At 59.0% G+C, this 12,583-nt stretch overlaps 1 protein-coding gene across 5 annotated transcripts in view; it reads right to left on the reverse strand.

Moving 5' to 3' along the window:
- Positions 1–12,333, reverse strand: part of IPO13 (importin 13) — a 33,127-nt gene extending 20,794 nt beyond the window's left edge. For all 5 annotated transcript variants that reach the window (XR_015699032.1, XR_015699031.1, XM_087733450.1 and 2 more), the window contains exons 1-2: positions 12,004–12,333; positions 1,124–1,860 (exon numbers count right to left, since the gene is read on the reverse strand). Coding sequence is in view for 3 of the 5 variants with exons in the window: in XM_087733450.1 (XP_087589576.1) it covers positions 1,124–1,860; positions 12,004–12,072 (806 nt within the window). In the remaining 2 variants the exon portion in view is untranslated. The remainder of the gene's footprint in view (positions 1–1,123; positions 1,861–12,003) is intronic.
- Positions 12,334–12,583: the final 250 nt, after the last annotated feature.

A 12,583-nucleotide genomic window follows, 5' to 3' on the forward strand; every position in this document is an offset into this window, starting at 1 on the left:
CCTCATTTTCTGTACCAATCCTGCTACCAGGGTTTGGGCTGGCCCACGGCCTTTGCTGGGTACAAGGAAAAGCTGCTTGTGGTCATCTTCTGAATGCTAGCAAATGAGGCAACCCCTCCCCACACCCGGCAACACATCAAAATCCCGATGGGTCCCTTTGCGCACTGGGACTTGTAGTCTCTAGATGCAACCCCCTTGTCATCGTGGAGGGCAGCCCCAGGCTGCCCTTGAGCCGGGGACCGCGCTGGCTGCCCCTGTCCTGAAGCCAACGGGAGGAGCAGGGCCCACAACCGCAGCGGTAGCAGCATACCATCTGCACCGCTGCAGAGGGTCGGAGCCTGCACAATGTGCAGTGATGCGCAGGGATGCACAGCGGCAGCAACTCAGCCCAGCCTTCCAGGAAACCCTCCTCTTCAGGGGAAGGTTGCTAAGCAGCCAGGAGGGGATGCGGCCACAGGAACCGGAGGAGATGTACTTTCCCTTCTGCAGGCATCGGTTCCAAGAGCTGACAACAGATCGGACAACGCAGCCAAGCAGATGAGCTTAGAGCCCCACAGCACAGCCCCAGCAGGACCTGCCCCAGTCCTGGCTCCCAGCTCAGCTGCACCAGGGGCAGCCATGACCACAAACAAAGGACGAGTCCTCGGCTGGCATGAGCTGTTGGAGCCTGGAGGAGGGAGAAGACTGACAGGTCTGGTTTTGTTATCTCTGCATCAAATCAGCTCCTTGGCTGGACCAGCAGCATGAGGCAGAGGAGGGTCTCTAAATTCCCCCTGGCCAGAGTCAGGCAGCTGCTCCCTGGTCAGGCACTGCAGGGTCTGATGCTAGGAACCAGAAGGGACCATCCTCCTCTGCTTGAGAGCAGCAGGGTGGAGATGGGCTGCGGCTGCCCAAGACTACATGGTCCTCACAAGTCAACCATGGTGCAAAGCCTTCCAGGACCAACCATGTGAAACCAGGAGCCTTTGGCTGCTTTCAGCATCTCCCACTTCCAAACCCTGTCATCATCACCTCCAGGGCCGATGGTAGCTAGAAAAAAGCCTGAGGTTTTTCCTCCCCACCCCGTTCCCCCATTGATGCCCAGGAGCACCAGCCCACAGCACACAGGAGAGGCTGCCCTTACCTCTGGGCATCGGGCTGGGAAATGGCATTGACAACAGCCTCCACTGCTGTGTCAAAGAGCTCCGGGTCCTGCAGAGAGGTGAAAGCTGCCTGGATCAGGTTCTCGCAGTCCATCAGCGGGATCTCCAGCTGCACCCAGCTGGAGAAACACTTCAACACCTTCTGCTTGATGAAACCTGGGGAGTCCTGCTGCTGCAGCAGCTGCTCCAGTAAAGGGAACACAGAGCCGCACTCCTGCGCCAGGACGCTGCGTACCTGGCCCTTGCGGTACTGTGGCAGGCGGCTGGTCTGAAACTCCTCGGGCAGCACTGTCAGCAGCTCCAGCAGTGCCAGGCACCGCGCTCGCCCGTCCACGTTGGAGTCCTCTGCCTGGAACATGCGCACCATGTCTGCCACGGCGCAGGGCCAAGCCTCCGGCATCATGCTGAGGGCCAGGGAGGCCAGCGCCACGCACAGCCGGGTCAGCACAATCTTGGAGCCGCTGGCAAAGCGGGTGATGTGGGTGAAGAGCTGCGACTTGAGGCTCTCGTACTGGTCAGCCGGGATGTCGTTCCAGTAACGGGAGATTTTAATGTGGAGAGCACTGGCACCAAAGTACTGGATCTCGGGCACCTTGTCCATGTTGAGAAGCAGCCAGCTGAAGTGCCATGCCTGGGGAGACACCTGCGCCTGCATCAGCCATTTCTGAGCCAAGTTCTTGTTCTCGATGTTTGGGTCGTAATACAGCTGATGGAGAGCCTGGAAGAGAGAGGGAAGCATCCTAGAGCAGCCGAGGAGCACAGCCGCGGCCGGTCCCACCAGGGGAAGGCTCACCGGCATGGAGCCCAGCGCCCAGGCTGTGCGCCAGCCACTGCCCTGCAAAGCCAGCCCCCCTCCCCGTGTCAGCCTGCCTTAGCTGGCCTCCCTCCTTGAGCTCTCGGCAAAGCGAGAGCGATCTGACAGCAGGCGAGGACCTGCAAAGCATTCTTCCCCTCCTCCTCTCACGCAGCACTCTGGAAATTTCTTTTCCTTAGTCATCTTCCATCCTCGCCTTCACTCACACCAAACCCGCCTGCTTCCCTGCTGATGCACCATCACCGGGGTGGGCACGGGACCCTGTTGCAGTGCAAGAGGTGTAAAGGCCACGGCATACCGGCTCTCCTGCCTTCCACCTGCACTCACTTTCAGAAAGGTGCTGTGGATGCACTGGCTCTCAGAAAGCATGTGTGTCTCAAAGCTTGCATCTGGGAGCCCAAGGAACGCAAGAGCCACTGCGGATATCTCCGTCTGTCAGGTTGTACAGAGCCCTGGAAACCCACAGTCACTAAGCTCGGGGATTAATCCCTCCACAGAGTCCCTTTGAAGTATTCCCAAACCCGCCCAGTTGCAGCTGGGCCAGGAGAGCTGGCATCTAACCCTGCCTCTGCCACCGCCTCCTGGAACAGTCCAGGGCTGCTCACTCCGTCTCCCCGTGCAGAGAAGAAGAACATCACTCACCTGCTCTGACAGCTTTGGGAGACCTAGTTACTGCTTTGCAAAGCTCGGATCCATTTAAACAGCCTCACGCAGGCTGCAAGGCTTTATTTGCAGAGGAATATTGTATAGATCTTAAGGGTAACATTAATTAGTTACTTATCCTGAATGGGTGCAACTGGTAACCACCAATGCCCTCACACATAGAGGGGGTCAGAACTACCCTTTGCCTGAACTCCATCTTTCAGCAGTGAGGTTTTCTACCTGGCACAGCGCGTTTCATTTCAAATCACTGACTGCATACGCCAGGAGCAAGGAAAAGCAATGGCATTTGTCAGGCTGTCGGGCACCCGTCGTGCCCCACCATCAAATTGGAGGATGATTCCAGCAGGTGCAGAGGATTTTTTGTGTCCCCATCCTGGCTCCAGGTCTCAAATATCCTCCTCCTCCTCCCTGAAAAGCTCTATGAAATTCTTGTGTGGCTCTTGTACCCAGGAGAGGATTTAAATCCTATTTTTAAGCATGCAGAGCTGGCAGCCTGGGGCACAGGAACAAGCTTCCCAAGCAAGAGCTTGTGCCTCCCGCTGCTTCCCAGCACAAGACCAAAGAGCAGGACAAAATGGCAGGAACCTTACAGAGATGGCATTGCCTGGGCCATCATTTGAAACGCCTCTGTTTAAGACGTTGTGGCAGGGGGAAACGAGGATAACCTCTTTGTGAGAAAGAAAGAGGTTATGAAGTATGTTGTAGGAGACAGAGCCAGCCGACACGGGCTGCAGAGGGACAGGCGTCTGTCCCACTAAAAGATGTATCCTGACACAGAAAAGGTTAACCCTAGATAAGCAGGACACAGGGAGAGAGAAATCTGTCCCAACAGAGTAGCCAAGGGGAGCCCAAGAGTTATCAGCAGCTCTGTTCTCGGTTATCTCAGACTCTAGCCTGAAGCATCACTCAGCTGCTGGGGCAGCGGCAAGCACTGTCATCCCCTCCCATCAAAGCAACAATTTACTTTGCTATCGAGCAGTAGCTGCAGATGTGCTAAAAGCTCAGCCACTCCTGGGGGCAGGAACCTGACTCCTACCCTTGCTCTTTCGCTGAAGACCGAGTCATCCTGCAGCAAGGCTGGAGCTCCCAGCTCTCTCCTCCATTACCGGCTCAGTCTCTTATTTGCTCACATCAGAGCTTGCTGCTTATTTTCTTTCCAAAACAAATCTCACTTGAGATTCCCAGAGTCTGTGACAGCCCACTTTTCTTGTTCCCCGCTCACTGGGCACCCCGACAAGGTGCAAAGGCTGGCAGAAGTCCCCTCCACCTGCTCCCTAGCCCAGGACCCCTCCCCACCTCCTCCCAGCCTCTCCGTTTACACTCTCACACATTCCCTAATCAATTGATTTCTTCTATTTTGAATAGTCTTCCTGCTAACTCTTTGAAAATTGTGTGGGGAAAAAAAAAAATCCCTATGCATCATATATTAAGAGGCACAAGCTGTATATATTCCCCAGGAGCTCTAACCTCTAATCCAGTAGGAGGTTTGTAAAGCACAGACCACACCACCTGTGGAGGATGGACCTGGCCTCCGGTGCTGGGTTCCCAACACACAAGTTCCCCAAATGCTCACCTCTGCTGGCTTCAGGGCTGCTGCTTCATGGTCTCACGGTAGGGAGCCATGCAGGTTCAGCATGGCACCACGCACTCTCCAGGCACACCGAAGTGAGCCCCTGGAGCGATGTGCATGCAGAGTGAGCCTTACACAGCATCGTGATGGGGAACGTCACAGGGCAGCAGAGTGGGGGCTGGCGTACGGCCTGCCCACTGCAAAGCAGCTGCGGGCTCATCCTCCCACCTGGCTGAGGCTGCTGGTGCTGCTGGCTAAGGCCTGATCCTGCCACCGCCTCCATGCAAGCAGACCCCAGTGCTTTCATGGGATCACCCGACTGAAAGGAGAGGAGTGAGCAACCAGGCAGAGCCCAGCAGGAGGCTGAGGCGCAAGCATCCTGCACGCAGCCCCTGCGCAAGCATCCTGTGCGCAGCCCCAGCAGCAGAGACTCTGGCACTGTCTAAGCCAAGAAAACGGCTGCTGCATCGTAACGATGGCAAAGAGGGAGCGTTATCGTAGATGCTCCCCTTGACGCTCATGCTGGGGAGATGTCACTACATTAGAGGAACAGTGAGCAATCGCTTTGAGAGACCCCTCCCCAGGCAGGGTCAGCTTTCCAGCCATGCAGATGGCTTTCCCACCACCAGCACCTAGCCTGCATGCCTCATGCTCTGTCTGCCCTGCAGCGGTGCCCACTGTCGCCAGTGAGCTCTCCGGAGAGACATCCATCGCCCAGCAACACCACCCCAGAGCCCCGCTCCTCCTGCAGGGAGCCTCTGGGGCGGTTTCCAGCAGAGACCCCCAGGGACGCATGCTGGAGCCTCTGCTGCTCAGCACCTCGGGGAGAGAGGGTGAGTGGCAAGATGACCAAGTCTACCAACTACACTAAGTTATGCAGAGGATGGAAACAAAACTGACGCTGAAGAGTCACGCTGCAAGCTGTTAGAAGTCAGAAGAATATTCTGGAAAAATGCAGCTGCTGCCTTTCTCACCCCTCTTCCCCAAGCACTGTGCCCAGGACAGGACCGGCTGTGGTGGCTCCTGGCTGGAGTATGGCTGTTCTTGCCTCCGTGCAGGATGCCAGGTAGAGAGGCAAGGCAGCACATGTCATAGAATCACAGAATCATAGAATCGTTAAGGTTGGAAAAGACCCTTAAGATCATCGAGTCCAACTGTTCACCTAACACTGCCAAGTCCATCTATACCATGTCCTCAAGCACCACATCTATCCGTTCTTTAAATACCTCCAGGGATGGAGACTCAACCACTTCCCTGGGCAGCCCGTTCCAATGCCTGACCACCCTTTCAGTGAAGAAGTTTTTCCTAATGTCTAACCTAAACCTCCCCTGGTGCAGCTTGAGGCCGTTTCCTCTCGTCCTATCGCTTGTTACTAGGGAGAAGAGACCGACCCCCACCTGGCTACAACCTCCTTTCAGGTAGTTGGAGAGAGCAATAAGGTCTCCCCTCAGACTCCTCTTTTCCAAACTAAACAACCCCAGCTCCCTCAGCTGCTCCTCATAAGACTTGTGCTCCAGACCCTTCACCAGCTTTGTTGCCCTCCTCTGGACACTCTCCAGCACCTCGATGTCCTTCTTGTAGTGAGGGGCCCAAAGCTGAACACAGTACTCGAGGTGCAGCCTCACCAGTGCCGAGTACAGGGGCACTGTCACCTCCCTGGTCCTGCTGGCCACACTATTCCTGATACAAGCCCTTGTCCCAGGGCTGCCGACAGTGCACCCCATCTGGTGCTCTACATGACACGGGAGAGCTTTCCAGAGGACCTCCAAGGATGGGTATCAGTACTGGAACCATCCTAGCCCAGCTCAAAGCACCAGATGAAACTCTTGAGAGAAGACTAGGCTCTTTCCCTAGCCTACCACGCACATTGGCTGAGTACCAGCCTCTGCTGAGAGCATGGGACAGGAGGCTGCAAGGCACTGTGCCCTGCAGAAGGGTACCTGAACACCCGGCACGCTCCTCCCCAGCAAGGAAAGGCACCGTCCTCATCCCAGAAGCAGGCACCAGCACCGGCTGCTGTTGGACTTTGACAACACTGCACTGGCCAGCACTCTCAGGCCCATTAGGAAGCACTGGAGATGATGAGGGGAACTCATTGGCACCAGGAGGGACAAGCAGAAGGCCTGAAATCAGACAGTGACATCTAACAGGGAGGCTTTGTGCATTCTGATTTGAACGGGTGGCTGCCACCAGACCTGCTTCCTCCGCAATTAGACCTGTAACGTGAGAGCTGGTAAACAGCCCGGCTGTCAGCTAAGTCCTTTGGCCAGGGAAGGAGCTTTCTCCAACATCGCTCTGCTTGGCTGAAAATAATTCAAGCTTGTTATGATGGCTATTCCCTGCCCTAAAAAGCTGTGGCCAAAGTCTCAGTTAGGCTCTAGACACTGGAGTGGTATTAGCTGTCCAAGAGAGCCAGAAGTAAGCTGCCTTGGGGCAGGGGAGCTTGCCCAAAAGGCACGGGTCAGAGGTCCCACACTGGTCACTTTGGACAGCGGGAGGGGGACCAGTCCAAGGAGAGTTATTGCCAAGCAAAGGCACCTGGTCTTCACTCACAGTCTGGCATCGCGAGGGAAAAGGAGCTACTACGAGCCCAGCATCTCCCAGCCCTTACCCCTCGGAGCTTCTGCAGGGAGCCCAGAGCCAGCAGGCTGTCTCCCCGACTGCACTGCGTAAATCCGTTAACACGGGGTTCCCAGCAGAGAGGTGGTGTGTCTGTGCTGTTTGTGGGGTGACAAGAGGGGCCCCAAACATGTGGTTCTGGCCCCACAGAGTGGGAGCATGCTGCCTGCCGTTCCTGGGGGGCTCCAGGGGGAGACGGGTCCCCTCCAGGGGCCAGTCTGCTTGAGCTAATGGAGGTAACAGCAGGTCCAGCTCTGAGGTCTGCAACCCAGCAGGGAAAACAGCAAGCTGCAAAACATATTCCTGTTCTGCTCCTTGGCCCGTGCCCACAGCCATGGCATGCCAGGGGCAGCGGTGGCCACGGCCCCTCAGCAGCCACCAGCCTTCTTCCAGCAGGAGCCCCTGGGATGTCTCCCGCCGCAGTATCCTGCCGTCCTTTCTAGCTGAACGCACTCGCACCGCCAGCACTCCAGGCCTGCGCCAGCACAGCCATTACCACAGCTCTGTCAAGCGAAGGGAACATCGCCCCTGCCTCCCCCCGCCCCGCGCAGAAGCCATCCTCCCCCTGTCCTCCCCCTGTCCTCCCCCTGCCATGGCGGGGCAGGCTGAGCAGCCAGCAGCCCTGGGAAGGCGGCAGCCTGCTGAAGTGCCAAGGATAGCGAATGGATGCAAAATAAAGCCGTGCATGTGCTGCCAGGTGTGCTGCTCCTGCTCAAAGGCACCCACATTTTGCCAGCAGTCCCAAAGAACGGGTTGGGTTTTTTTCCCACTCCTAGTAAGAGGTGCTGCCACTTTGCACCCCTTTTTGAGCCCAGTTTGCCCACACCAAGTCCTTGGCTGTCCAGAAGGGGCTGCAGCCCAGATGTGGCTCGGCAGCCTCGGCATCCCTCCTGCTGCTTTGCTGCCAGCAGCCCTTTGCAGAGAACGGCGTGGTCCCCAGGAAGGACAGGGGCTGTAGGAGACACGTGCTCTCAGCAGCGGTGGCTGGGGGCCTGCACAAGCAAAGGGTGAGCAGGACCAGAGAGGAACCCTGGGACCACAGAGCCCAGGATGAGTTGCAAGGGTGACCTGAACACCTCTGCCCACCATGTCGTGCTTCTGCCCATCACTTGGATGAACAAGCCTGCAAGCATTTTGAGAGGAATCCTCGTTGGCACCCAGGCGCCAATCTCACCCATTCCTGCTCCGTAAGATGTCAGAGCTGAGACAAGGCTCCAGTGATGGCCCTTGTAGGGCAAAGCCAAGCCCTGGCAAACACAAGGTGCTGCCCTCTCATCCCATCACCACCATGCCACAGGAAGGAGCAAGGTGTTCAGCCAAGGTTGGCTCTGGGTGGAATCTGCTTTTGCAGTGAAGATCTGCTTAAATGCTAAACAGGGTGACTCCTCACTTCCCTCAATTTTGCAAGAATCTCCCCTCCCGAGGCCCCTACCTTACCATCCCCAGCATGGTTGCCACATCTCACGTATGTGGGCTACCTCTAAGGAAGAAGCGGCCAAGCCGCTGCCAGCGGTGCGCCAGACGGGATGCTGTTCCCCCATCCTGACGTATCCATAATTCTCTTGATCACGTTTCCAAAGACAGGCAATAACCTTTTTCTGAAGAAAGCAGATGCACTCGGGTTTCTCCTCCCCATCCTCCCGGGTAGAAGGCAGCACCGGCAGCTGCCACATCCCTGAGGCTCAGCATCTCTGAGGAGCAGTGATCAAAGCCACCCCTCTCCCATCACAGTAGGCTCCGGATGTCAGCTCCATGACACCCCGCCTACCCATCCTGCTGGAGAGACTCTGTGCATTCATCAGGCATCTCCAGAGAGGCACACGGCAATCTGGAAGGCCCAGAGATGCCAGACCGCTAATGTGCTAGGGAAAAGACGTCAGTGAATATTACAAACACCCCAGAGGATGAGAGGCAGGCCAAGAGAGGAAAGACCTGGAAGGAATCAGAAAAAAAAGAGGGCGAGAGCAGGCACTTGGGAAATTCACGGAGGAATGGCACTGCCTTCTTTCTTATTTCAAAAAGGGGGATACTGCTGGGGCAGACTCAACTGCACTGAAAGCAGGTAAAGAGGGTCTCTCCTCCTGTCCAGCCCTCCAGTGTTAGGTGCTGCCACCCCTGACCCGGGGGGACCAAAATGCAAGGCACAAATCCTGCTGGTACACTGCTCCTCCGAGATGGACACAGCCAGCAGGGACCAAATGCCTGCAATCCATCTTCACCGGAGCAGGGTTCATACTGCAGCAGGAGCGTCACCTCCCAGGGCAGCGTCACCCCATCACCAGGCTGTCAGTCATACCGGGGACAGCCCCTGGGCACGCAAAAGCGCACGCAGGTCGTGAACCAGATATTGCACCATTTAGGCACGGGAAGGCCGAGCACCCTTGCAGCCTGAAGCCCTCAGCTTGCCCAGCCTTCCCTTCCCTCCGACCCCTCCAGCCGCAGCAGCAGAGCCCTGCTCAGCAGCAGGTGCAGGGGAAGCAGAGCCAGCCCAGAGCTGCCGGCCAGTCACCCAGCAGGTCCACAAAGCATGGCCACGCCAGCCTGCTCTAGCTGTGCCGAAGCCAGAGCAGCATCTAGGTCAGGCTCGGAAGAAAACAAAAAGCAGCTGAGCAGCCCTCAGCCGGGACTGAGGGATGCTGACACAGTAACTGTACTGCAACAGCTCAGCCCCAGTGCAGCCCCGCTCCTTCCCTGTGCCATGGGAGAGCTCCGTATGGAAAAACGGATTAAAAAAAAAATACAGGGAGCAACTTTCAGACGGCTCCTGAAGCGCAGCACCTGAACCTGACACCTCCTTAGGAATGGAGGCAGCTGCCTGCCTGCTGCCCATGGGCTTTCAGACCTGCTGGCTGGCAAAGGGTAGCGTGGGCCTAGCCTACAGCATCTGTACCCTCCTGCCTCCTTGCAACCACTGGTCACAGCTGGAGGGATCTAACCGGCTCTCTCTGGCACGCGTCATGCTGGATAAACACAGCAATGATCCTCTTCAGCTACACGGGCACCCAGAGCCCTGCAAAACCGTGGGAGCATTTGCCCAGCCCACCGCATAATAAACAACAGCGGGGGTACAGAAGGGTCTTCCAGGGACGTGAATCCTCCCCACGAAAACCGTCAGAGCGTGACGGGCGCAGTCTGACCAGAGACTTTTCTGGCTACAACTGCCACACGTGACGACTTCCACTGCAGGTGGCCTGGAGAGGCTTCGACCCTCTGACTTAAGAGGTAACCAGCTCCTTATACTGTTCCTAACCCCAGCACTTATCATAAGCTGACTCAGAGTGAAGTCAAACCCTGACTTCAATCAGTATTCAACGTTATTAATAGAGGCATGCATGAAACCTGACAGGCAGAAGAGCCCAGGCCAGCAGAAGCATCATTTCTCTGCCAGCATCACCTCTGACAAAGCAGCTCTACCCACCAGCCCAGCCCCCAGCAAAGCCCACCTTTCCTTCGCTTTGTAGCAGAAACACCTCATAGCCCTCCCTTGAAACGACACAGGAGGGCTCTGAGCTGCTGAACCTCTGAGTTTTTTCTAATCCCACCGCACGTTTCTTCCTCCGGGCAGGGACTGTGCTGCTGCCCCCAGCCAGCAGCTCAGAGCCTCACCACGCTCCACAGCCGCATCTTCAGAGGACACCACGAAGATGGCAAAGGCTGCGGAGAGCGGGAGAAACCGGGCGGGCTGGGGGAGGGGAGCCGAAGCATCCTAGAGGGTATCTTTGCCTCCTCCCAGGCAGCAGGAGACTAAATCCAGAGCAGCGTGGCGAGGGCGAGCTGCTTCTCGGCACAGCCCCACCTCGCCCGGCCAGTGCCGGGTGCCCCCCGCTCTGGCACTGCCCACCCTTCCTGGGCAAGTGTGTGCTTCATTGTTGGTGCAAACAAAGGAGCGGTTTGTGTCTGCCGAAGAGAAAGGAAGTCGGAGGCAAAATCATCCAGCAGCCCTGGATATATGCAGATTAAGCTGCAGAAGGTTGCATTAATGTAGCATTTCCCAGACATTGGTTAATCCCCCTGGCCGCGCTCTCTCTCCATCTCCCTGGCAGAGGTGGGCTGTCTCACCTGCGGCCACAAAGGCAACCGGCGGCCACTTACAAACCTGACATCCCTGACCCGACACCTCCCGCGAGGCCAGGCAAGCTGCTGGGTAGGGACGGGTGTGAAACACAAGCCATGTGCCCACCAGCACGCCCGTGGGCATCGCCTTGGCAAGGAACTAGGTCTATTCTTATCGAGGAAAAATAAGGACGCTGGGATTCCCACTAGCTGTCTGGGGAGCGAGCTATGGATCGACAGGCTGTCAGTCTCCGAGCGGGTGTCTGGCTACAGGGTGAGCGGACGGGAGAAGCGCTCTCTTGCCGTTTGCCCTTCAGGGATGCATCCTCCGCTGCCCTGCCCCCATCACCTCCAAGGTGCCCAAGGGAAGGGTTTGGCTCGGCTGCCTCCCCTGGGGCTCGCCGGGGTGCCCCGCTCAGTCTCCGTGATGAACCCCAGGTCACACGGAGGCTGCTGGGGGCTCCTCCCAGCAGCAGGGCGATGCTGGCAGGCCTCGGTTTGCCGCGGCCGTTCCCTGGATCCCAGGTTTCGGCAATCACGACCTGGCTCCTCTTGCCCTGCAGCTGCTTAGGAGGACCTCGAGCATCAGCAGCATGGGGGCTGCATCCATCCAGGTTTAGAAAGGCATCACCGGGCCATCCGCCCTCCAAAGGCTTTTCCCAACCGTAATTCCCAACAATTCCCCGCAGCTGGCGAGAGCCCGGGTGCCCTCCCTTCCCTGCCTGATGGGGACACTGACGATGTCGGGGGCAGCCAGGACTGGACCCGTCGGCTCTCCCTGCCCGGCGCCGCAGCACGGCGAGCCAGAGGACGCCCGTCGGAGACACAACTCCTCCCTTCTGCTCCTGTTTCTGCCACATCATTTTCCCTCCCCGGGCTGCCCCGGCGCACAGGAGCCGGCGGCGCTTCCACCTCCCGCGCCGGCCACCGGACCCCGCTGGGCGCTCAGGCGGGTCCCCGCCGCGGGCAGGGGCGGGCAGGGGCGGGCAGGGCAGGGGCGACACCGCCCCGCCGCCCTCCCCGGGCCCGGCACCGCCGAGCAGGTGCCCCCCCCCACCCCGCCACCCCTCGCCGAGCCGCAGCATCCCGCAACCGCGTCCCCCCCGCCCCGCCGTGGGCGGCTGGGTGGGCTCGGGGCTCACCTTCTCCACGTTCTCCACCGTGAAGTCGAGGCCCTGCGGCGGCGGCGGCGCCTCCGCCCTCCGCTCCATGGCTGCGGCGGCGCTTAGGAGGAGGAGGAGGCGGCGGCAGCGGCGGCGGCGGCGGGCGGGCGACAGCGGCGGCGCAGGGGCAGCCGCATCGCGGCGGGACCCGCCTCCCCGCCCCGACGAGGGCGGCGGCACCGGGGCGGCTCGGCTCGGCTCGGCACGGCGGGCACCGGCGGTCGGGCCGGGAGGCGCGGGAGGGACGCCCCGAGCGGCGGCACCACCGCCGCCGCCCCGCTCCGCTCCGGCACCGCCTCGCCCCGCTGCCCCGCAGGCGCGGCCGGGCAGCCCGGGACCTGCCGCAGCGCCGCGCCGCACGCCGGGAGCCGTAGTCCCGGCCCACTCGCGTCCCCTACCGGGCACCGAGCGCCGGCTCCGCTCCCCACGCGTGGTGCGGGCAGGAGCCCCGCTCGGCACCGCCTCCCGCTGCCAGCCCACGGGTACCAAACACGCCGGGCACCCCCGTACCCCCGAACAGGGGCACACGCAGGGGTTGGACTCGCAGCCCATCGCTTTA

This window comes from Nipponia nippon, unplaced genomic scaffold (genome assembly GCF_047370975.1).
Source record: "Nipponia nippon isolate SJK-2023a ecotype South Korea unplaced genomic scaffold, ASM4737097v1 scaffold_5, whole genome shotgun sequence".
NCBI classification, from domain to species: Eukaryota; Metazoa; Chordata; class Aves; order Pelecaniformes; family Threskiornithidae; genus Nipponia; species Nipponia nippon.